The following is a 27,173-nucleotide window of genomic DNA, read 5'->3' on the forward strand; positions in this document are numbered from 1 at the left end:
ATCATCTGCTCCGTATTCAAACGAGCACACTGGAGGCACACTGACAAGAGCTAATATCTCCCGCGCCATTGAGCTAAAGAGGCCGAGGTCATTTAAATTTCAGAGGCGTCTTTTTTTTTTTTTTCTTTCTTTTCTTTCTTTCAATAAGGCTTAATAGAAAATGAAGCGCTCCCATTCAAATAGATGGTGGCCAACACAATTGTGATGTTATGCATGTGATATGAAGAAGCATGTGGTTTGTGTTCCCTTTTTTTTTGTTTTTTGTTGTCGAAGTCCGGGATAACAGACGGACAACAAGGCTACTCGGTGAGTCCGGCAGCGATGAGCATCTCCGCTCGGCTGCTTTGATAAGATCAGTGCAACCTGAGCGCGGCTATTAAATGTCTAATGTCTTTTGGAATCTGGAGATGCAATGACAGTCGGGCATGGACACAGAGGCCTCGTAGAGTACAGCGGAGCTTCATGGAGGCTTCAGAACCCCCCCAAATATAAAATAGCATTAACAAAATTAAGCAATTTATTGTTTTATTTTTTTTAAATTATTATTATTTTTTATGTTGTTAAAAGTCAGCGACAAAATTCAAGAATAATGGTCAATGTTACTTGGAAAATGAATCGTTGAAATGATCATAATTTGATGCTAAGCTCCGCCCACATCAGATTACATAGGCGGAAAAGCTTGGCAATTTATCATTGGATGGATACCCGCTTCTGATTTGGTTTCATTTGGGTGAATTTCCTCTTGTCAAAGTCAAGCCCTTGCATTCACCCAAAATGGCTACTTTTAACTAGGGATGTCACGATAAGGGCAACATCGTGATATTAAAACTTCCACAATATCGTCGTCGTCATGTTCACGATATTTAAAAGAACGCATCTGTTAAAAAAAAGTCAGGTTGATTTCCATTTGTGCAGTTCTAGCACCCTCGAGTGGCTAGTTTATTAGTGCAATTTAATTTTCATTAGGGATGTTTTGGCCTTCGATGTTTAAAATCTATGCTAATTGCCAGATGAAGGGGAACCTAACTTGCTTGTGAAGCGATCAATGTGTGCTTGCATTAGCAAGTAAGTGCCTCAATATTGTTATTAGAGATTCTAGGTTGTTTATGTGCATTGCTGTTATGTACAAAAGCACAATATTGTGCTTTTTTTTTTTTTTTTTAGTATGAGCTCTCTTTTTTTTTTTTTTTTTTTTTTACAATATTGTGATCTTTTTTTAAATGTCGCCAACGCCCCCACAATATCGCGATAATTATCGTATCGTGACCTTCATATCGTGATAATATCATATCGTGATGTTTGGATATGGTTACATCCCTACTTTTAACCAAAATGGGCTGACTTCCCGTGTTGTTTCAGGTATGAGACTTTTTTTTTTTCCTGCATCCTGTTATGATATATATGTTCAACCATTAAAACAAAACTGTTGTTGAGGAGTGTCTGTAACCGTTGTCATGGCAACCGTGGATCAGAAATGGACCAGCGAGGACACTTCTTGTGTTAGCTGCTATGCTAATGTTACAGTTCAGAATCATGTGTGACCTTTCACCATTCACCCGATACACATCATATTTTTCTCCATATTTGGACGAGACTTGATTCCGATCTGAAAATATCACATTCCATCCAATCACTATTAATGTATATCCAAATAGAGCCACTTGGGAGTGAAAAAATGTGATTGTTGCCATTAACCCGGGAGTGAAAATCCAGCCAGAGAAAACGCAATCTAAACTTCAGCAAACTAAACATGCGCTGCCTCTTGTGTATCGAATAGCTCCCTGAATATGTTTACCTATCACCGCAATAGGTCTCCACTCATTCCTCCACTCATTCCTCCGCATAATTAGCCCATTTACTTTATGCTTTTATGCGAGCACCTGCGACGAAACTCTCATCGCCCTTGTACATGCACCATCCCGAGCTCGATGTTATTTCACTCAAGTGAATTACCTCTAAAATACACAATGATGAAATCCACATATGCTCATTTAGAATAAGAGTCACCTCTTTGCAATTTCGCCCCCCCCGTCCTTCCATCTCCACTCTCTCCACCCAAGTCTATTGCACTCTTCTTTTCATTGCCCAGCTCACGTATTGAATCTGCCTGATGAAAACAGATCTCACTGCAGCACCACAATAGAATGGCTGATGCAGGAAAGATGAACCCTAATGGATTTTTTTTTTTTTTTCTCAACGTGCTCAAGATTGAATATAAGCCCCTGACCTCCAGATGTAGTGGATCCATTTCAACAGCAGAGATATTGTTTATGGTGCACGCGCACACGCATACACATGCAGGGCCACGGCGCAGCGTCCACCTCCGCAAAAATGAAATCATCTCATCTCGGAGAGCCCGAAATTAAGAATTAACCCTCTTTACTGTCCGTGGAGCGGTTTGTATCGACGCCGCCTTGTGTTTGAACTTCGGAGTTTGCTTAATTACTCCGTTCGGCAGAGTGTGTCAAGATGAGGCAGAGATTTAATAGAAATTCCTTCTCCGCGCAAATGAACCTTGCTCTGCTACGCTTTGGTAGCTTCGCCAGGCAGCAGACTATTTGATTTAGACCTTTCTGATTTTCAGCAGCCAAGCTTGAAAGAGAGAGAGAGAGGGAAAAAAAGAGAAACTTGTGCACCGAAGAAACATCGAGAAGCTATTTAAAGTATCTAAATTGCTGTCAGCTATACCTTCCTTTCATTTGGATTAATCCATCTCTAAAAACGGCAAACAAATGATGGTTATCACCGGATATTACGACGACAAATCTGCATATGCAGTACACATACTGAAATTAAAGCTCTTGTACTGCCACCAAAATCATGTATTTCATCTATACACAATTTTGGATACAGCTATAATATGAAAGAGATGCAAAAAGAGACTGGAAGCGTAACAGAAAGCTGTACAGATGTGGGCATTCGGGCTGAATGATTTATTGTTTTAGGACCGAAATTGTGATCTCAAACAATGCGAGTTTGAGATCGTCAAGTTTGCAGTTTTTAAGGAATTCACACCAACCAGCTCCATAGTGTTTGAAAAAAATAAAAATAAATCATTGTGTCCAGGTCACACTAGTGAAGTAACGAAAATGGCAATAGCGTGATATTGCGATATTTAAGTCGCCACAATATTGTCGTTATCTGTTTAAAATGGTGAGATTGTATTCCATTTGTGCAGTTCTGGTACCCTCTAATGGTTAGTATATTAGTGCAGTTGAATTTTAATTGGGAATGTTTTGGTCACTGCGGCATTTAGCACTCCTATAAGTCATTTTAGCAAATATTTTTCAACATCTGTCAAAAACAATACTTGCCTCTGGCCCGCCTCCGCTGAACATAACATTGTAAACTACAGAGGCCATGATACTTTGTACCGCTGAGCCAATAGGGGCACATGACAATGACATAGCCACGTCTATTTCTCCATCATTGCTGTTATTTATGTACAAAAACACAACGTTGTATTTTTCCCCCCCCCAATATTAGCTCTTTTTATTTATTTTTTTACAATATCGTTTTTATACAGTATCATGAGTTTTTATCATATCGCCAACCTCCCCACAATATCGTGATAATTATCGTGAGGGTCATATCATGATATTCATCACATTGTTATGTTTGGATATCGTTACATCCCTGCATCACACTCACCCATTCTCCAGATGTCATTTCCTTGAGAACGCTTGGTGCTATGCTAGCTTTCTACACAACACTTATATATACGGTATATCATATGTAAGTCCGTGCAAAGCAGCAAAAAGACAAATGGTGACAAACAAACTACCCTACTAACAAGTATCACTTTCATCAAAGGCAAACAAGGAGTTTCTTAGCAAGCGAGAACATCGGAAGATGGATAAGCTAACGCTAATCGCTAATGTGAAATGCAGAATCGCGAAAGATACTATACATAGCCAAGTCAAGCTGTTGCTGATTACTGAAAATAGAAACATAATGCACCCACCACACAAATTTTCAAGATCCCAAGCCACGACAAGTCTACGTAAAAATGCTATATAAGAAACAAAAGCTAAGTACAGTGGTACCTCTACTTACGAACGTCTCTTCATACGAAATTTTCGAGTTACGAAACGCCTCAAAGGGAAAATATTGCCTCTTGTTACAAAGAAATTTCAAGATATGAAAGGTAAAAATACAGTACCGAACGCAACATACTTTCAGCTATGGCTATTATCTAGCATCTTTCTGCCATCCCATTGGCTAAGAGGAACCTCTACCATAGGTATCTATGAGCGTAGCATCTTTCTGGCACATCTTGGCCTCTACAGCCTTTCGTAGCTTCTGATAAACGAAACATACTCAAATATTTGGCTCATCTCAATCCTCTCGCTGCACCCCAAGGACACCCCACAGTAGAGGATAATAGGGTGGACAGTTCCTAATTTTTATGAAACAGGCCCAACCCCTCAAAAGAAATCTTGAAATGTTGTCAAACTCAACCATGTAACCCAGTGTTTCCCCAACCTGTCCTGTGGTTGGGGAATCACTGGTCTATCCGGCGTCCGAGTGTCTGTACTCACCGACGGCATCTGGCCGGAGACCAGCTGGCCGTCTTGCGCCAGCATGTTGGACATCATGAGCGTGGGAAGCTCCGGGTAGGAATACGGGTTGATGAGACCGTTGTGCGACAGCGAGTGGCAGAGGTAGCCCGTGGAGTCGTGCTCCATCAGGTGCAGGAGAGGAGGCTCCGGGTGGTTGGGCGGAGTGATGGGAGGGATCTCGTAGTCTTCGTCCCCGGCTCCGTTGACGTTGGCCGTCCCGCCGCCGCCACCTCCGCCGCCTCTGCCGCTGCCTCCCGCTCCGCCGCCGTTGCTTCCGCTGCCGCCGCCAGTCTGAGCTGAGTAGTTCTGAGGAAGACGGAGACACGTTGGTGGTTTTTGAGACGTTTTGACCCGGAAGAAGGTGAGCTGGAGGCTATCCCAGCTGACTTTGGGAGAGAGAAGTGATGTTCGCTACATCACAAGATAATTGCTCATTCGCTCCCAGCCATTTTCACAGAAGCAATCCCGTTCGCTCCCGGTTGTTTTACTGGATTTTGACCGATTTTGCAAGGCCCACAGAATATTGTGTTCTATTGCTATAAAAGAATGGAAGAAAGATTAAAGTCTCTTCTTTCATCAGGAAAAAAAAAGTATGTTTCTATCTGTTTCCGTTTTGCAGCAATTAGCATTAGAAGAGCTAGCATAAAAAAAACGTATAAATACGTCTTTGGGACACTTAGAACATAAAAACGTATTTATACGTTATTGGGAGTAAATGAGTTAGACATCTAATCGGGCGTTTGTTGACTTTGATCGGAAAAAGCTCAAATTCGGTCAGATTATCGGTATGCAAGCAATTCGTTCTCTCGCATTCATCCGCCTTGCGTGACCCTGTACCCCTCCCCAGAGGTGTTTTGCAGACTGCTGTTGCACTTCTCAAAAACCTCTACTCGCGCTTTCAACAAAAATTTTGTTTCATGTCATTTCTCGCAAAAAAACCCCAAAACGTATTTGAACGCTAACACGGCGTGTCCAATCAGCTCCACAAAGAGACCCGGAGAGAGAAAAAAAAAAAAAAAAAAAGCCAGGGGAGTCAACAGGGAGCGAAAAAGCAATCTCGAGCTGAAACGACTCCCATTGTAATGACTGTGTCAAATTAATCATCACAAATAATATTCCGGTGTCAGCCATTCAAGGGTTTTTTAATAGAATTTTTATGATTCACGTCATGCGGCATACATCAAACAGTCAGTCCGGCAACATTTCTCAAATCAATTCAATATCATCTTTGTGTAGGCTGTCATGCTTGGCGGCAGAGTGGTCATTTATCTCGGCTGCAGATACTTTTAGGAGAAGAAGAAGAAGGAAAAAAGGAAGATGGGTGAGTGAGAGAGAGTGAAAGAGAGAGAACAATGTGACACGTTGTCGTTTTTCTTCCTCAAGGTGAGCACATTGTTCGCCGTGTTCTGCTATTCCACTGCGTAATATCCTAAAATGCAATCTAAAATTAAAATCTTTTGGAATAACACTTAGTTATTCAGAAAAAATACAATAAATAAATAGAAAAAACAAAATCAAACATTAAAAACGGTAAAATAAACACAAATGTGATATGCCTCAGGGGTATGTATTATCTGAAATTAAATTAAATTAGAAAAAAAATTAACTATTTTTTTAACCTATATATATTAAATAAAATACTAAAATACATGTTTAATAACATTACATAATGTGAATTTAATCCATGATAAAATAAATACAGTAAAACAAATATATATAAAAAAAAAAAAAAAAAACAATTTAAAAACGAGGACTACCTGCGGAACTCAGGTGCAAAATTTTCAATAAAAAATTTGCCAGTGTAAAACTATCCAATAAATAAACATCCCATGTATACAATTACATTATGTATATGACTTTTTATATAATAAATAAAATAAAAACCATTTTTAAAAACACAAATACTCAACTATTGTGTGTTTTGAGAGATTGCGCTCTGTGATGTTTCATGGCCATCCAATGGAAAAAAACAAAACAAAACAAAGCGCGTGCAATGCCGCTAATAGAACAGCTGCCTCATTTTACACATGAGTGAGCGAGAGCATGTTGTAACTTTCAGCAGTTGAAATGCATTTGAAATCCTTTTTGAAGCAGGCTTTTCATTGGACATTTTTATCCTCTTCCCTTCCACTTAATGACAAAGAAACAAGGTGATCACCTCCAGTCTCTTGAAAGGTTGACATGAATTTTTTTGGCCTTTGAAGACAGATGTTTTTTCTTCTTTTTGTTTTTTGTTTTGTTTTTGTGCAAACCTTTGGGGATTACTTGTTATTGTTTGGTCTAATGGATGAGAAAAAGCAACATTTCCTGAGATTCAATTTCCCTCATAATTGTTGGAAGGAAATGGGATTGTCCGCTGTAAACATCCAAGCCATTGTGTGCGTCCCTCGCCATTGTGCCCCGACGGGTGCCATCTTTGAGTGATCGTGGAGCGTGTTCATCGGACTTGTTGTTTGACGTTTGTCTAAGTGTGCATCTACAAAAGTAACGATAGCTTCCGGCTTTGGATGAGGACGAGCGCGAATGATCAAATGTAAATATGCCAAGGACGTCCCCAGTTGGATTGTGAATGGATGAATCAGATATCTCCATTGTGCATGGATGTTTTTTTTTTCTTTTTCTTTTTGCATTCAAAATTGCACTCTGGCTAATGCATATACTGTACTGTACTATCTACAGTAGCTTCTTTCTTTCAAAGTATACTCCAAATGCTTCCTTGGAATGAAAATGAGAATTAATGAAGAATTTTTACTGCACCGTTCAATTATATACGATCTGGGTTATGATTTGACTGAGAACCGGGGAACTTGGCTCCCACAGTGGGAGCTGCGGTGGCCGCCTGTAACATTTTAATTAAGCGCCGCGTCTCTGGACCGTAACAGTTGCATTGCAGCGCACCTTCCGTCGGAGGGAAACAGATGAAGAGACAGTTGGCGTGGGACCGAGCGAGGAAATATCATTGATTGGGGAGCGCTCCAGCTTGTCTTTTTATTTTGGCACACATCTAATCCTCCCTCTGTAGCCTTGCCTGCGCAGTCAAGGCCTTCTGGAGATGATATTGACTGCGGCTAATGGCTCATTAGCTGCACTTTTTTTTTTTCTCTCTCTTATTAGATTATTGTTAGGATGCCTACATGTACCGGCATCCAGGACAAAACGTGATTACGCCGTATAATAATCCTATCATGTAATATTTACGACGATAATACATAAAGATCAAGTTGAAAATGGATGTTGAAACAAGCAACAAAAAAAAAAAAAAAATCTGTATCTGTCTTGTGTTGTACATACGGATGGTTGGATAGAGATGGAAAGAGAGAGGGGGAGGGGGAGGGGAGAGGGAGGGGAGGGGGAGAGAGGGAGAGAGGGAGGGAGGGAGGGAGAGAGGGAGAGAGGGAGAGAGAGAGAGAGAGAGAGAGGGAGAGAGAGGGAGAGAGAGGGAGAGAGAGGGAGAGAGAGGGAGAGAGAGAGAGAGAGAGAGAGAGAGAGAGAGAGAGAGAGAGAGAGAGAGAGAGAGAGAGAGAGAGAGAGAGAGAGAGAGAGAGAGAGAGAGAGAGAGAGAGAGAGAGAGAGAGAGAGAGAGAGAGAGAGAGAGAGAGAGAGAAAGAGAGAGAGAGAGAGAACAAACATGTCCACTAACTCCCTAGAATGTAATCAAATACAAAGTTTTGGAGGAACCGTATGTCATTGTTGCAGAGTTGCTCGGTTGGTGCTGCTGTTTGAGTAACAGAGCTTAAATTACGTCACTTCACACTTAGCAGGCGAACTATCGTTTGGTTGATGTCACAAACGAAGTCCACGGCTCGACCAATTTCATTGTTGACCGTGAACTTAAAAGGATAGTTCGGATTTTTGGACATGAATCTGTATTGCATCTTCACCTCAAGTAGTGTGCGATCAGCACTGACTTACCCCTGGCAGCGTTCCGTGACACGACTTCTGGTCCGGTTTTGGTCGAGAGGAAAGTAGTCCGGCAAGTTGGCTTGGGTCACGGAAATAGAGCGTTTTTCTTCGAAAAACAATTTGATACATTTGCATCACAAAACTTCGCCAGATTCCATTACCGCCGGGCACTATTTTTCTGTTTGTTCGTATCACTGCGCGGCGCCCTGCGTACAGCTGTTAGACGCGCACTAATCTTGGCTAAGTTGTTTGTCTTTTCGAAGGCGGAAGACGCGCCTGTTAGCTGTATGCAGCGCGTCTATCAGCTGTATACAGAGTGACGCGCAGTTAGGGGTGTGCTCAAAATATCGATACGGCAATATATCGTTGCAGGCCGCATTACAATACACGTATCGATACGCAGGCGTCAGAATCCATATTGCTTGTTAACTTTAAATCGGCAGTTCACGTTTGCCTTTGCGGCTTGCATTGTACCTAAAAAATAAAAACCAGAAGCGTCTTTGAAGTTAATTGCCTTCAATTAATGCAAAAATAGCTCACCGGTGATTGGACACTGCGTCTTGCTAAGAAAAATGAAAGCAGAGGAAGAATGTCAACATTTATTTATTGATAAACTTAACATGGCATGTGTCTTAGTGTACCAATTTTCCTATATTTTGTTTAAAAAAAAAAAAAAAAGTGTCTTATTTGGGATACATATGTATCGCGATACGTATCGTATCGTGGCCCCTGTATCGTGATACGTATCGTGACGTTGGCGGCAATACCCAGCCCTACGCGCAGTGATACGAATGAACAGAAAAATAGTGCCCAGCGGTAATGGAGTTGTTTTTAGAAGAAAAGTTTTAGGTTTTTGTACTATTGGGAAAATAGAGGAAAATAATGCTGACTTTGATGTGAATCGGGATCAAAATCGGTCCGATTTATTGGTTCGTGTGTTCCCAGCTCTTTACCAGCCACTTCCATTGACTGAAGTGACAACACAAGCGCTGTCTTCAGGTTCGGGTTAGGCGAACACGACTGTACATTTGAAAAAATAAAGTACCCTTTATTGCGTCTGTTGTGAGTGGGACAGATCCGTCTGAACAGTGAACACTAGTGTGCACTTTGCTGCCCATTGGAAGGCTTCGTCACACTGTTGAATTCCACTTCAAACCCCACTCACGCTTCCATTACCTTGTGATGCTACGCTACCAGCTTCCAAAGAGGCAACCAGACAAAGTCGGGCACACTTTATCTCATCTTCTTTCCCCGTTTATTTACAAATGGGTCTTGTTTATAGTGTTCCGAGAGTCCCACTTTTACATGGAACGCGGAGAGGCCCGTTCTACAACGCCATCCATCTCTGTTCGCTGTCAAGTCGGGCTTAATTAAAGCCAGAGCTGATCTTCTGCCACGCGATCATGTCAGAGGCACTACAAAGGCTGCCTTGGCGGGAGTACAGCAAAGGGTGACAAGCGCCAGGCGTCCGCTTACAGCTACTCTATACCTTTTTTTTTTTTTTTTTTTTTTTTTTTTTTTTTTGCTTCCCCTGCCTCCCTTCTGGTGCCTGATGTACACGGTCATGCTGCTATCTCGCCGACGGGGTCTCGTGAAGACATGATGCGACCCTGTGGCTTGAGCGGTTTTATAAGAGGGAGCATGAAGGCAATAACGGTGCAATAATTAAAGGGAACAGTCCAAACATGCAGATGTCCACGTTTGCTCTTTTGCTTACTAATTAAGAAGAAATAGAAATTGAAGAACTGGTAACTCCAATTTGGTTGTAAACATTCTCCTTGTTTTTATTTTGGTGAATAACTTGGGAGACGCCCAATACAAACCACAACTTTGCATGAAATTTCTATTAAACTAATGTCATCATTGTAGATTGTTAATTTCTAACAAAAGGAAGAAAAGTATCTTTGTAATAGAGGACTTAAGTTCATAATAAAACACAAAACAGCTCACTCTGATTTAGGATTAACTTGTACTAAATAACTGCGATTGGCTGGCAACCAGTTCAGGGTGTACCCCGCCTAATGCCCGAAGCCAGCCGGGATAGGCTCCAGCACCCCTGCGACCCTTCTGATGAGCAACCAGTTAAGAAAATGGATGGATGGATATACTAAATAAACACAAGTGCAAAAAAAAAATCTTACCATACATCACTGGGTAATAATTCGAGATCATCTTTTACAGACATCCGACAATCAGACGTTTGCTGAGTTCTGATTAAAGTCACCAGTAATCCGATTGTCGGATGTGTATACCCAGCTGAAACTCCCAGCAACAAAAAGAAATAAAATGCCATTCTAATTTCATACATCCTCCATCACCAATGGTTTCAGTCTTTCATGTCTCCTTTCCGTCTTCCCGGCGTTGTATCCCGTTCCCACCGCTCGTCTCACTCGTCAGACGGGTTCACGGGGTCGCGCCATCTGATGGCGCGTCAGGGCCGATTAGCGTCAGCCGCGTTTGCGCCATGTCATATTTCATTACGTGCCCGGCGAGTCAGAAGGGGTCGGCGTGATTTGATTGGACGACAGAAATGATATAATTTGTGTTTAACCTCGGGCGGTACGCGGCTCTGAGTGGCGTACTAATGCATGTTGCGAAAAGATGAGGGCGGGCCATCCCCCGCTCGGCCGGCAACTAATTTAAAGTGGCACGCGGCCCAGCTGAAGCCGAGCCAGGGCGACTGCCCAACATGTGCCGAGGTTACGAGAGAGGCCTTATCAAATAATAAACACAAACTCCCGTGTGCTTGTGTTGCTGCTTTAGCTTCCCACTGCCGCTTCTTCTCTTTGATTAGTGTGTAGCAGGAACACAGACATTTGTAATATCCATCCATCCATTTTACATCCAGTACATCCAGAAGGCAACACTGTCCCTATGAAGGCACAGGTTCAGTTCCCCTACCTGTGCCAGAGATATGTAAATATCATCTGCATCCTCACCATGATCGGAGGGGCCATCCGGAATTTCGAGAGTTTCCAGATCTGACAGTTCATTTTTGTGCCGGTCAACCTACATTCCCTCCACCGTCAATAAATCGTAATCGCCGCATGTCATCGGCCACCGTCGACGGATGATGACTATTAACTCTAACCCCTAATCCAAATAGTATTCTCCACGTTGTCCATCGTCCGCACCCCCCAACAAATATTTTCGGTCCACGATCCGTAATCTTAACACAATCACCAGTGAGATTGTCCTCAGTACTATAATGTCCACCGCTCCCATGTGTCAACAATTGCATATTAAGGTACATACAGAACAATTGACCATTTTTGGCCCCAAGCATTTCCTGAGCATACCAGGGAATGATCGCTCTCAATCTATTCCACAGCAAACGATAATTGCTCAGAGTAATTTCAGGAGAGAGATCATGTGATCAGGTCTCTACATACTTTGATTGGATGGGAGGGTTCACCACATACAAGAAGATTGGCCACTGTATATTTTTAACAGGGTTACGTTTGTCGATCCGCAACACACCCTATAGCACAGGATAATCGCTCAGGATAATCTTTCAGATATGTGACAATCAGGTATTTTCTGACTTTGCTCGGAAAGAAGGGAAACATGCTTAAATTCAGCATGATTGGTGGTATCTATGCACCCCAAATTAGTGTCATTGTTTCATGCCACGATCATGGGGTCGGTAGAGAGAACTGATTTGACCATTTTCCAAGCAGATCGGGAATGAAATCTCGCTCTTACCTCATTCGCTCGCAGCCATTTTCACAGAAGCAATCCTGTTCGCTCCCAGCTGTTTTTGACTGATTTTGCAAGGTGTTCTATTTTTATAAAAAAATGGAACCCATCAAAAGAAAGATTAAAGTCTCTTGTTTCATCAGGAAAAAAAAAATATATATTTCTATCTGTTCCCGTTTTGCAGCAATTAGCATTAGAATATAGCTACATTTAATCAATTTTCACAAATCTTATTTAGAATTGTGAGCAATTGAGCTTTTTTTCAACATGGCCCTGGTTGATATCCTTTGTTCTGCTGGCAGTTTGTGTAATAACTACCATTTCTGCAACCGTTCTTTGCAGTTGAGAGGCTGCATCAAAGCCTTCTGTATTCTCTAGCACACAAACAAACAAACACAAACAAACAAACGTATAAATACGTCTTTGGGACACAAAATGTTAAAAAAACAAAAAACAAAGCTAGACCAATTATCAGCCGTTTTTTGACCACTGTTTTCCAAGCAGATCAGTGATGGAAAAATCTTTATTAACACAACCGGCATGACAGGATAATCGCCCACGATAAGATCTTTGCTAACTGATCGGAAAGGGTGAAAACTGCTGAAATGTTTACTTTTTTTTTTTTTTTTCCAATAACTGTGATGAAAACAAACCACGAGCCAGCTCCGCCGTGAAGAGCGATTCGGTCCTGTTGAGGCTGCTGTGTGTTTGGCGGGCAGGCACAGGAAGGAAGTGGATGTTTCAAATGAGGAGCATAATCACAGTCACTGCCTGACAGGGCGCATTTAGGATTACATTGGCGAGCGTACAATTTGATTCCCCCTTTCCCTTTACTCCTCTTCCACTTCTTTAACTTATTGGCGACTATCTGCTCGGCACAGCGGGCGCTCGAGCATACAATCCAAATAAAATAATCAAAATCACCGCGACTCTCTTTTAAAGCTGAGTTCAGTCATCTGCTTTTCTTCCTCCCACCGCCGAACCGGCTATTAGCATGGGCACAATGGCGCTACTGTGCGTGCACGACAAAACAAATTATTGTTGCAAGAAAAGGTAAGTGGAGAATACAAAAAAAAAAAATGTACAAAAAAAAAGAAGCCTGCTGCGTGTGGACTGAGTGACTGGAACAATGTGGAGAATAACAAAGGGAGCGCTGATGGTGCAGTCACGCAGACAAACCGGCATTATTCGCAGAATTGTTAGGATCCTGTCACCCACAAATAACTGCGCTTTAAACAAACGGAGGGGTGTTAAATCCTCGGCCTGTTCCTGTGAGCGTAATAGCCCTTGAAAGGCTTTTGTGGCACATTTCATACATATGCCTGATTTTTTATTTATTTTATTTTTTTATCCCCCCCCCCCCTTCGAGTATACATTTAACTCGCATTGTTTGGCTGCTGTGTTGGTGTCACTGGGCTCTTAAGTGCCCCCCCGTTTACGAGTCTGAGACTCGAGTCCATGAGGCTGTGTATCAGAGGCTGGCACAGCTGGTGCCAGCAGGACGCTAACATCTGTGCCCTTGTGTTCTTGGTTGTCATTGTTTGCCGCGAGGCTGGCGGCGAGCTCGCCGGTAGTGTCAATGAACTCCCCTGTTTGCGTGTTTTGGCAGCAACCTTCCACGTATGTTCGGCGACTCGCTCACTCACTGGCTGACTTTTATTTATAAATCGGTTCTTGGACTTTTGTTTACATATTTGTGTTCACAAGAGTAGAAAGATCAGCTGATGTGGTCTGCGTTCCCAGGACTACATACAGATCTAGCTCCACAGTCAGAACTGAACTGGGCAAACAATTTCAAAAGCCTTTTTGCCCAGTTCACTTATGACTCTGTCTATCTGAAATAGTGGTTCTAAACCTTGTTGGAAGTCCTGAACCCCTCCTATGCGCGTTCACAGAACCCTTCCTTATCAAAAAAATAAAATTATTTATATATATATATATATATATATAATTATTTATTTTTATTTATTTTTGATTTTTTTCCAGCAGATACAATGAAAACAGCAAAGGCCCCGGAATTGAACCCTGTGGAACACCATATTCGTCTGACCAATGTTTTTTTTTTTTTTTTGGCATCGTATGAGGGATTATAATAATCAAGAAATCACACGACGTACCATCACAACAGTCAAACGATGATGACTTCACTTGACGGAATGCACAAAATTCCCTGCAGCACAGATAGGCCAAGAAGCACTGTAGCGTGATCAATTGGATCTTATGAGTGAAGTGTGTAATCATAGAGCCACATTTTTTGTTTTTCTGTGGTGTGCGTGATCATATTTAATTTTGACTGTCTTTTGTGTTTTGGTGAAACCGTTTTTTGCTGCCTTTTGGAACCGAGGTTTCAAATCTTAATGAGTCTTTTACCTGGTTAAATAAACAATTATGATATCGATCTTTTGGCACGTCCAGCAACTTGACAAAAAACGTGTCTAGCGCAAATGACGAATTTAGTCTTCAAACTTTGCCATTGCTGTAGTTTAAATTTGCGAGGCGTCAGGCTGAAAGAAAAATGTTTATAGGTAGCTAAATCAATTCCCAGGGAGATTAAACACCGGCCATAATTTACATTCCAACAATTAAATTGATTAAAAAATATATATGTGGTGAAAATATAGTTACTGGCTAATGAATTGACTTTTCTGTTGCTCGGATTAATGACACAGATGGGCTCTTTTGCCAGCGAAATGGATAGCGTGCTGCCGTCTATAGCAGGCTAGCAATTATGTATCGCTAAATTACTCAGAGACAAACCCAACCACACAATCTTTTGATCTTCTCATTGCAACTATTTGCAGAATCCACTTCATTCATCCTCCTCAACCGCAGGTTCCACTGGATTTAAAAAAAAATTTTTTTAACCTAAACATTTTGGGTAATAATCTACTGTATAGCAGTACAACCGCAAAACAGTTTTTAAAAAATATTTCGGTGTATTTTTTTTTCTCCAAAATTGAAACTTGACAGCCATTTATTTTTTAGACGTAAAATGTCCAACACAGCTTCAAATTCTTCCATCTTCATTTTTTCCTTTCCCGACTTGTAAAATCAATGTAATGTGTTGCAGCTATCCTTTTCACAGCTTTCACCCTCAGAATGTCGCAGTATTTTCTGATTCCGAAGATAAGACACGATTGTTAGCTGACTGCTCCTCTCGCAGTTTCTCTGCCCTCGCAGAGTTGGTGAAATTTTCCCCTCCCCCGTGCGTGTCTCATCTTCCCACCATATGTTTCTGATGAGCCATTGTAGAACATGATCCCTGAACTCTTTTATGTCCAACCTTTAACAAATCTATCACATTTGTGCCTCCATGTTCTGAATTAAAGTCCCATTCCAACCTTTTCCAGTCGGGATGAGTAATACTCTTGCTGGCAGCTGCCCAGAGTCCAAAAAAAAACAAAACAACCGACGACGTCTGGATACGTCGACGTGCTTCGATTGGTCCACCTTCAAGCCGTGTGAGACTGACAGGAAGTGAAGTGATTGGGGCGGGGGGTTTGGGTGGGCTGGTATCTTTGGATCGGCGCGCTGATTAAAGCGCTGGCGTTTTGTAAACTCCCGCCGTTTGGCGCCCTGCGCCAGCGTCCGGGCCCTGCTGGTCTGAATTAGAGCTCGGCCACATTAGTTTGATTTACAGCTTCCTCCCGCTGTTTAGATTGGAAGGAGGGGGGGGGGGATCTGGAGTGGTTGCCCCCGTCTCTTTCTCATTGATTCCTCACCCCAATTCCTCCCTTCACCTGACTCACCTCATCTGCACATTGATCTCTTCCCTCCCCATCAACTGGTTTTCTTTTTTTTTTTTTTTTCCTCCTCCCCGCTAAAGCAATCCTGTCCCCTTTGCATCCCACTTTTGCTCAAACGTCCGCCTGACTTGACGCGGTCTCTCCACACCGTTTCCCACCGACTGCACCCCCCCCCCCCCCCCTCAGATACATCTTTTGTGAAAATGAAAACAACCAGCAGCCTGCCAAAATATTTCTATAGCCCGCGTGCTGACAATGCAGGGACAGGGAGACAAAGCAAAAAGATGCGCAGGCATATTTGTAGCGGCGGCAGAGAGATGGAAAGCGCTCTCTCTCTCACTCTCTCATTTTTTTTGCTTTCTCTCCGTGGCCTTGGTGCAGTCATTTACAAGCCCTCTTTCAATGCATCATGTCCATTTAAAAGCTCTCAAAAAAAATAAATAAAAATACCGGTCCTACATGGCACCATACATGGCCGTATATTTGTTGGGCCCTCTTCTTTAACCCTCCCCTCGGCGCCCTCAGTGATGAGATGAAACTAATGGCAACCTTAATGTGTTTTTGTAGGCCCTCGCATCCGATTGGCCAGCGCGTGGACACTGCACAGACACGCTGCTCGCATCACATGGCAATTTTAGACATTCGGTGCTTGTTTAATTCATCCATCTATGCTCCATTGGGGCTGAACCAATCCTAGCTGAGTTTTAGTGCAGCCCTTATAGACAAATGATTCTTCAATATGTATATTTTTGAGCGTGCCGACGTCACACAGCCCTGAGCTGAGAATCCAACATAGAACCTAAGTGTAAGTCAGAGGTGCTTCCACTTGTTAAATCACGATTAATTATTAAACCACCAGTGCAGTACACCTCACATTGTGGTGACACAATTATTAGTTTTTTCTCCCAGCGATCAATAGTTTATGTGATCAATCCTGTTTTGATTGAACTGGTCGAGTGGCGGAAAAGATGGCAAAACGCGCCACATCGTGTGCTCCCTTGCTTTGCTTAATGTCACGTTTGAACAATCCGATGATATTTGCATACACTTTTAGAAGTAAAGGTTCCAAAATATGTCTCCTTGAAGTCAAGTGGGGGCGGCACGGTAGTCGAGTGGTTAGCACGTCCGCTTCCCAGTTCTGAGGTCTCCGGTTCGAGTCCAGGCTCGGACCTTCCTGGGTGGAGTTTGCATGTTCTCCCCGTGCACGCGTGGGTCTTCTCCGGGTACTCCGGTCTCCTCCCACATTCCAAAGACATGCATGGCAGGTTAATTGGGCGCTCCAAATTGTCCCTAGGTGTGCGTGTGAGTGCGGATGGTTGTTCGTCTCTGTGTGCCCTGCGATTGGCTGGCAACCAGTCCAGGGTGTCCCCCGCCTACTGCCCAGAGCCAGCTGAGATAGGCGCCAGCAGCCCCCGCGACCCTTGTGAGGAATAAGCGGTCAAGAAAATGGATGGATGGATGAAGTCAAGTGGACGCTTCGGCATTTATGAATTATTATTATTATTTTTCTCTCTTTTTTTTTTAAGCTATCTGCCATTAATGATTTTCTTTAATGTGGCTAAAACAATCCACAAATTATTATATTGTATATTTATGGCAAAAATACTGTTTACAGTGTGTATTGAGGTTGTGGGTTCAATCCCAGCCAGCCTAGGTCAACTCAACTTTATTTATAAAGCACCAAAGACAATAAAAATGTGACCTGTAAAAAACAAAAAACATATAAAAACCATATGTATTTTAAGAAAATAGTTCTATTTATTACAGCTTGGAAAAAGTCAATATAACTTGTTTCTTTGTATAAAAATACCGCTGTGGTTGCTCTGGGAATAGTATTATTTTCTTCTTTTTCTAAATTTTACAGGTAAATTTAAGTACATTTTTCTTGTTCTGTCGGTAGATAATTTTGCTTATTTAAAGTAATAGTTTTCTTATTTTACTATATTTTTTTCTTAAATTTTCTACTGTCCTTTTGTCAGTGTTAACACTGTTTACAAATTCTTAGGACTATTTTGCAACTGTTAGTGAAAGCTGTTTGCGTTACGTATACCCGCTTGTGAATGTTTGCAACCTTTTACAAACTATGTTTGCAAGCATTCAGTGAGATACAGGTTTTACTATTAGCTATAAACACCCAAAAAAGAAACTAGTCCCGCTAAGCCAAATTTCCCAAAGACAAAAGATGTGTGAAGGCTGAAGTTCGTTCGCTCATCAAAGTGTTTCGGGGTGATTGTTTGCTGTATATTTTTAGAAATTCTGGAAATTCGCTATTTAGAATTTGGCTCCTGTATACTCTTATTACTATAAGGGGAGCAATAAAATCCATATGACCAAAAATGATTCCTTAACCGAGTCTTTTCATATACTGTACATGAAAGCATGACTGCGAGTTGCCACATCTTACTGGAGCAGTAATTAAAGACAAATAAGTGATCCGTCAAAGCCGACGAGCCACGAAAACATAAATTCATCATTCACGACCAGATGTTTCCTTTTTGTACCTGTGTTTTACTTGGAGGGCAACACATTAACTTAAAAGTGAACGAAATATGCAAATGCGCTCCTTTCAACTCGGCAATCCATAACGTTCCAGCTTTGATGCCGCGAGCCGGATGGCCGTGCTAAACACGCCACACGTAGTGCATGCTAAAACCACATGCGGCTGGGTTTTTTTTTTTTTTTTTTTTTGGCTGCAGAGACGCTACAGCGGCAGCCAATCAATAAAACCTTGTTACACTAATTGCAAGATCATAATCTCCGATTCCTACTTCAGCTGAATATCCAAACAGTCACTCCATTAGTGGAATTATTCCCCCGTGCAGTTCATCTGACTCGCTCAGCCTCCTCCCTTCCATTTGCTCATCCCCCCCCCACTCCTTATGACATATTCCTCTCAAGCGGCGGTCTTGTTAAACAGATTCATAAGTCGGGGAGGAAGACATCAAAGCGAAGAATCATGGAGGTAAAGTGCTGATGAAGTTTCTTTTCCAGTTCGCCCGCGATGCCATGAGAACGCAACCTTTGAATGCGCCCGTTGTTCCGTTCACAATCGGCAAGTGAAATCGCACTTCAGTCGAAGGTCTCGCAAAGGAGGGGAAAAAAAAGGCACTCCAAATTCATTGCTCATATTAAACCGTCAACTATGAGGTTGTTATTTTTGAGGAATGGCGGGGATGGTATTTTGTCTGGAGACATTGAATGGTCACTGGGGAAGACAAAGAACGGGATCCATGAATCTGTTTCACCTCTTGCCCCTGAGAGGGAATAAACTTGAGGAAAACTCCTATATAGAATACACTGAATGATCCAATGTTGGTCCATTTTTGCTTTCAACGATGGTATTCCCATAACGTTAGGGTTAGGGAGGTTGGACTCCAGTTGAGTGACTGACCAAATCAATCCATCCATCCATCCATCCATCAACATAATCATCCATCCATCCATCCATCCATTAGGGCTGGGAATCTTTGACTGTCTCACAATTCGATTCGATTACAATTTTTGGGTCTACGATTCGATTCAGAATCGATTTTCGATTCAAACAATTTTCAAAATGATTCTGCTTCAATTTACAGTTATGCAGAACATTGTCATGATCTACTCCAGTCTGCTTTGCAAGACAAAATGACAAATAGAGACATTAAAGTGTCTTTTTTTCTTTTTTAAAACATTTATTCATTTTGTATTGTAAGTGGATTTTTCCACAAAAACGGCATGTGGGCTACAACTGCCTTTTCCCCTTCTTCTTCATTTATAATTTAAATAAAATAGATTTTTGGATATTTATATCGATTCGATTCGATTAATAAATGAGGGTCTCGATTCTTTTATGAATCGATTTTTTGGCACACACCTACTATCTATCTATCTATCTATCTATCTATCTATCTATCATCCATTACCCAACCCCCCAAAAATACCTCTGCATATTCGGTTTGACACTCTCTCTTTTTTTTTTTTTCCTTCAATATTTAAAATAATATTTTGGAAATCACAGACTGGCAGCTTAGTAGCATTTTTTCCCCTCAATTTTTGGGTTTAATTGTTATTTAATTATTAATTTTATTTATTTATCAAATTCATTTTTATGCATTTTATAATAACATGCAGATCTTCACGATTCGCAGGCCGAGTCACTCGCTATTTCCCGCAACTAACCGGGATCCACCGTACATATGAAATTGTTCATTTTATGAATACATTTTTATGTTACAAGTCAATCAACCAATTATTTAATGAGATTAAGTAATAAAAAAATAAATGCATAATAAATACGTGAACAAAATATAAAATATAATGACCAAAAAATATATATATTTGAAATGACCAATTTTAGTAAGTTAATGGCAAATATGACTCGCGGTCCATCTATGCCGTCCCCCGTACGATATAGAGTAAGCGTAGCTAGATAAAAACCAATGAACAAAACAAAGGCGTGGCCACATTCACGCAGTGGGGTATAGCTTTGAACATGGTGTGCGAACGCACGTATTCGCATTCACACTTTTTTGTGCACGCCGAGCTGCTGACCCAAATGCATTTCAATGCAATGAGGTGTGAAGGAGAACGAGAGGAACTAGCGAGAAAAAGGATCAAATGAGGGGGAGTCAAAGAACTAGGAGAAGATAAAGCAGCGAACACAGGAAAGTGAGCTTTAGGCGCTACGATTTTGGTTTTTCTTTTGTTTTGTTGTGTTTTTTAAGCCACAGCATGTCGGGAATACATTTGCTGTGCACGCGGTAATGTTTTTCTCAAGAATTAAGCGACTTTATAGAACATTTTCCGCATGCTAACTTTCATGGCATGGTCATGTTTTTCACAAACACATACATTTATTTTTATTTATTTTTTAATTCAGTTTGCATTGGAACTAATGAAGAAAATGAGAACAAGGCAATAAGAAGTTAAAGGGGACATATTATGGAAAATTGTCTTTTTAATAGCTTGTATACAAATAGTTGGATCTCTGGAGTGCCCGCCCACTCATCAAGTGTGAAATTGCACAACAAAGTCAATCTTTTGTGAGCTACCATTCCCAAAAATGTACCTGTGAGAAAGCTGTTCGGAATTTTGACAAATGTGACAAAACAGTGCAACTACTGCAGCAATTTTAAGGAAGCAAACGAAAACTACAAAAACAAAAGTACAACTAACCATGCACTACAGATCACATGGAAAGACTAATGCATTAGTGAGACAGAACGCGAGTTGGACGCCTCTGGCGGTGAAATTGTATATAAAGTGTAGTTTGCACAGACGTCGGATGGGCAGGAATACGTACGTACTTGGCATTCAAATATCAATCTAGTAGTTTAGTTTCAGTTTGGCTCTCTTATGCATTGCTGTGGTTTGGTCAAACAGATAACGGGCATGTCACAGTAGCGTGTTTACATCGTATTCCATCACGTGACTTATCTCATCCTTGTAGTAGATTGCATGAACGCATCCAGTATAGTACTTGAATTTTTTTTTTTGGGTATGTTGTTATGTCCTGAGGTTGGATCCCAAAGCGCAGACACAAATAAGATTTTAACTCTTTATTCGCATAACATCGAGAGACGTGGAACAAACTTGACTAGACGAGAAACAACGAGAATGTATCAAGATTCACAAGACGCTAAGCTAACTTGGACGGTGGAGTTGCACAGAGGAACAGAGGTAATAATCCGACAAAAAACACAACAAAACAAAAAAAAACACTTCTCAGACAGGCTTATATAGACAGCGAATCGATCTGATTGGCTGTGGCTAGACATGGGGGTAACAGGACTGACATGGAATTATCTGATTGGCTGTTGACCAGATAAAGAGATTCAAGATTCCAAGATGACATCACATAGCTCCTGACATCACATAGCGTCTTACCAGTTGAAACTAGATGCTGGTTACATCAGTTCAAAACAGACACTTGACCCAAACATAACCCTTGCATGAGCCAGTAATGACAGTTGTTTTATGGATCATATTTGTTGTTGCATGATAATCTTTAACATCTTGTTTATTTAGGTTGAAAAAGAAGTGTTGAAGGCAGCGTTTTTAGTAAATGTTTGTATTTGTAGTTTCTGAACAGTATATGATAAAGTATTTGTTTGAACTTCTTTGAATATGATCGCTTTGTGCATTTTGTTTAAGAACCTTATATAAATATTTTGTCATGGTTGGAATGTTTCTGGGGAGAAACATTGCATAAGTATTTTCTATTTATCAATTAACTTCGTCCTAATTTTGTCCTAAAAAAATAAATAAATAAAGGTTGAAATTTGATTGAGAACAAGCAATTCAATGATACAGCTACTTTGTTTTTGTTTTTTTTTGTTTTTGTTTTTTTAAAATACTATAATTTTCAAAAAATATCTATCGGCGATACTGTTCCTGTATTTACTTGGTATTGGATCGATACCAAAATTTGCATTATTGCACACCACTATTTAGCAGCCAAAATAGCACAACCAGCAGAGACTGACTTGCTATGTTTAAACCTTTTTTCTAAAAACTGAGTATTCCGTTTGGATTGATTGATTTGATTGTAGACTGTAACAACACAAGCAAAGAATAATCGGCAAAGCCTCAACAGCATGCATCTAGTATGTGCACGGCAGTTAAAATATTCAACACAAGCGAAGCACCTTCACATGAGTGTCATCAATAGCATTAGCTAGCATACTAGCTTAAAAATCATGTTAGCATGAACTTGGGCAAACAAATGCACACTAGCCAAGCGGCTTACACCTTCAGGTTATTGTTTGCAATTTGCCCCTCGGAGAGCCCTCTCCGACTCGAGCTGTCAGCTGGAAGGAGAGTCTCGAACTTGGCCAAATAGCAAACAGAACGAGGCACATGTCAAATATGAGGTCATTGGGAGAAAACGGAGGATAACACCAGTTTCGCGGCATTTGACTCGCTCGGTGCACTCCCACCTTTTCTGCCTCTGTCAATCATCTGGGCCAGTATGATGCAAGTTTTAATTTTTTTTTGCCAGTAAGATGGCAAAAAACGCAGAGCGCACATCAGCACATCTTGTAATCACTCGGCGGCAAGTGCCGTAAGACGCTGACTTCCAAATGGATGATAAAAGCTGAGCATCTGAAGAGTTCTTTTGACAGCCAGGGAAATGTGTCGGATAACGGCGCTCAAAATCACTCGCTGACATCCGTCTATTTATTACCAGAGATCTCCAAATTGACTTTATAAATCATACGCAAAGAAAAAAAAAAAAATAGAGCCGTACCATCAACTCTCGTCTCATTCCGGGCTGGGAGCCACGCTTTTAATAAAGTGGCGCATTAAGAAATTAACTACCCCCCCCGCCCAAAAAAAAGCAGTAAATTCAAGAGACACGTACAACTAGTGTAGGCCGTGAGTCGGCTGCGGTAATTACAATTGACAGAGACAAATTTCCAACTCCCCCGTGGATGTCAGATGGGCTTATTTCCCAAACTCCGACAAATCTGCCTGTCCAAACACAACCATATGCTCACCCAGTTGTTCGGGACCAGCTGTGCTGCTGCAGAGATTCAGGGTTGCCATGCACATAATTCCCACTTCAACCCCACTCCCCCTCCCCCTCCACTTCACCCCCCTTCCCACTTTCTGACTGCTACTGCAATAAGGCCCAAATCACTCAAAAGTGAAGCCGTGGTTCATGACAACTAAACAATTCAAATGACGTGAATGTGAGTCAGAGGTAGTATTTTGTTGTTTGGTCATTTAACTCATTTGCTCCCAATAACGTGTAAATCCGTTTTTTTTTTTATGTTTTAAGTGTCCCAAAGACGTATTTATACGTTTTTGTTTTGTTTGTTTGTTTGTTTTTTTATGCTAGAGCATACAGAAGGCTTTGGTTGTAGAAATGGTAATTATTACACAAACGGCCAGCAGGTGGCAGCAGAGCAAAGGAGATCAACCAGAGCCATGTAAAAAAAAAAGAAGCTAAATTACTTACAATTTTGAATAGATTTGTGAAACCTGATGAAACTTAGCTCTCTTCTAATGCTAATTGCTGCAAAACGGAAACAGATAGAAACATACTTTTTTTTTTTGTTTTCCCTGATGAAAGAAGACACTTTAATCTTTCTTTTGATAGGTTCCATGATTTTATAGCAATATAACATAATATTCTGTGGGCCTTGCAAAATCAGTCAAAATCCAGTAAAACAGCCGGGAGCGAACGGGACTGCTTCTGTGAAAATGGCTGGGAGTGAAAGAGTTAAATAGAACAAAACAACGCTGAATGGCAAGACGAGACGTGCGGGAACTCACCTGGCCGGGCGGCAGGAACTCATGGCTGTTTTCATTCATGTACATGTTGTCACCATCAAACTGCAAGGAAGAGAGGAAACAATTAGACAAGCGGCGAGGCTGAGGCATCCCAACAGGGAGCCGCAAACAGCTCCCCAGTCAGTCAGCGGAGAAACAATGGCGACACAGCAGCCTAATGACGACAAGTCGTCGGCTTACGGACCTCGGCGCTCTGGTGCGCGGCACTAATTACAGTTCATTAGAGACACGCGTAATTAGGCCTTGTCAAAGCTTGTGTAACTCACACTTTTCTCGCAGCGTGCCCCAAGCTTCAAACTGTGTGTGCGTGCGCGCGCCAATTACAAAGTGACAAAGGCCTAACAGAGTGATAAGCTGTCAAATAGCATTTCATTCCTCCTGCAGTGTTTCTCACTTCAGCTTCATTTCTTAATACAAGATTTGCAGTTGCTACTTAAAAAAATGCTTTTCACATTGCAACACTTCCATAGAAAAAGAGTGACGGACTTTTCTTGTATTTCATTGTTTTGTTTTGTTTTTTGGTCACAAAATTCAATTTTTTTTCTTGGAAAAAATGACTTGAGTCTTGTAAGACTTGTTTGTTTTTGTCACATAATGCTTATTTTGTTTTTTGTACCAAAGAAAAAAATCTATTTTATTCTGAGCCTACTTTTTGGGGGGCAAAAATACAATTTGAGTCTTGTAAATTTGCCACCTTTTTTTTTTTTTTTCTAATATGATTTTATTCTTTTGAGTATTTTTTCAAGACAAGAAAAGTTTCTCGTCCAGGCGAGAAACTTTCTCGTCCGGACAAGGAACATTTAATTATTATTTTTTTTTCTTCCATGTCACTTTAGGGGCTCTGTATCATCTTGTAATATTACGAATTAAAAAAAATATGTGTATATGTGTGGCATTACAGCTATTCTATACAAATTTTAGCTTGATTCTTGTAAAATTTAAAAATTTCAAATAAATAAATATCTTCATAAATTTGAATACAAAAATTACACTTGATATAAATATTAATTTAAAAAAATCATTATTGTGCAAAATGTATAATTTTATTCTTATGGCATTCTGGCTATTCTCTAAAAAAAATCACCTTGGTTCTTGTAAAATTTATAATTTTGAAATAAATTATTATCCTCATGATATTTTAATACCAAAATTACACTTGATATAAATTTTAATTTAAAAAGTCATCCTTGAGAGTGCACTTTTTGTAGAAATTTTTTTTTCTTGTCGTATGACAGTTATTTTAAAAATGTATATCTTAACCCTAACCCTGTGAGCAAAACAAGTATCAAATCAATGAACTTAGTTCTCATAAGATTGCAATTATTCTTAAAAAATATAATCTTACATTCATGTGACACTAAAATAAAAATGCTGCAGATAGATAGAATATCCTATTCCAAAAAATGGAACGATTGTTCTGTAAATTGATGATTTAGGTATATTTTCATTTATTTATGCATGAAACATGAACCTAACCCTATGACTAAAACATTTATGTATTGTTTATTGTAATACAGATTATTTTATTGCTTGTTTTTGTGAAAACAATATATGGTAATAGGACCTTGCATATTAAATAATCGTGATACCGAGTGGGGGAAAAAAAATCTCTAAAAGTGACTTTCTTTATGCATCTGGTTGGCGAAACGGACCAATCAGTTATCACGCCGCCTTTTGCTTCAACATGGCTTGACAGCTTGAAGAGAGATATTTGATTTCATGTTTTTCCAGTAATGCCTCAGCAAGTGTTTGAGGTAAGAGTCGAAGTCGTCGAGTCGGGCGACGTAACGGTCGCATCTGTATTTCATCTCAGCCCATACAAGCCATCCCGGGCGTTGCGCTTTGTTTCCTCGAAAGCGGAGGCTGCCAAAAGTGTGACACAGACACACGGACGGACATCTGGTCCGATGTCTATGTTGTGTTGCAGCGTCTGTCTTTCAAGCTGCGGGCCCCTGGCTGCGACCTCGCCGTTAATCGCGCAACAGCCAAATAAACCGCAGGCTCCGTCGCCACTTTCGTCTCCGCTCCGTTGCCGCATGCACACCCACTTAAACATTCACCCGCGTCCCACGCGCTGGTTTTTCATTTAGCTCCGGGGTACACCTCGGTCTTCTTGGGAAGTCTTAAAAGCTCGCTTGTGTTTGAACGGGAGATGTGAATCAGCAACATTGGCCTCTTGTCATCCGTATGGCAGAGTGCAAAATTGTTTCGGGCTTGCTTGCACATTTTTTAATTTTTTATTTTTTGGCTTGATGGTGAGTTAGGAAAGATTTGGAGGTTCTTGTGAGAAAAGGTTGCACAGGCCAGTTTGCTAACGGCATGGGAAAATAATGTAAAATGGCATACAGATACATGAATGATGATACAGTATTATAAATATAAATAGCCAACATGTCCTCCAATTTATATGACCATTTTGGTCGATTTGCCATGCACAACCAGTCAGAACGTATGAACACGTTGGTCCGTTCTGTACGGACGCGTAGAGCTGCCAATGTGGAGGAAATATTTTTGGCTGGCGAGTATGTTCGAACATACTTGCAAATATGTTCGAACGTACATGTAGGCTACATGCTACAAAGTTAGCATACCTTCCCATAATGCCATGGGGTATTATTTGTGCATGCGCGAGTGAAAACAAAACACAATTTTTGAGGCATTTGGGCCGCATTACCAATTCATTAGAAAATTAGGTAGACAAAAAACAGTGTTTATAACTTTTACGATTTATTATGTCTGCCGTGCATGATTTACGTAGGTCATTTTTCGCCCCATAATGCAATGAGGTATTACGCTTGCGAATACCCCGTGGCATTATGGGAAGGTATGCTAACTTTGTACATACTTGCGAGTATGTTCGATCATACTTGCGAGTATGTTCGAACGTATTTGCACGTATTAAACATTTTTGGCTGGCGCATGCTTTTTCTTGACGCCAATTCGTCATCAGGTCTTCGGATTTTTTTTTTTTTTTTTTTTTATACCT

The 27,173-nt window shown here is 40.9% G+C and overlaps 2 protein-coding genes across 3 annotated transcripts in view; one reads left to right on the plus strand and one right to left on the minus strand.

The window, feature by feature from the left end:
• Window positions 1-27,173, minus strand: part of tox2 (TOX high mobility group box family member 2) — a 100,505-nt gene that overhangs the window by 31,969 nt on the left and 41,363 nt on the right. For both annotated transcript variants that reach the window (XM_077530390.1, XM_077530389.1), the window contains exons 3-4: window positions 24,170-24,229; window positions 4,542-4,868 (exon numbers count right to left, since the gene is read on the minus strand). In XM_077530390.1, coding sequence (XP_077386516.1) covers window positions 4,542-4,868; window positions 24,170-24,229 — 387 coding nt within the window. The remainder of the gene's footprint in view (window positions 1-4,541; window positions 4,869-24,169; window positions 24,230-27,173) is intronic.
• Window positions 1-27,173, plus strand: part of st7l (suppression of tumorigenicity 7 like) — a 116,628-nt gene that overhangs the window by 10,308 nt on the left and 79,147 nt on the right. The gene's annotated exons all lie outside the window — the stretch shown is intronic.

The sequence above is a fragment of the Festucalex cinctus genome, chromosome 8, assembly GCF_051991245.1.
Source record: "Festucalex cinctus isolate MCC-2025b chromosome 8, RoL_Fcin_1.0, whole genome shotgun sequence".
Taxonomy (NCBI): domain Eukaryota; kingdom Metazoa; phylum Chordata; class Actinopteri; order Syngnathiformes; family Syngnathidae; genus Festucalex; species Festucalex cinctus.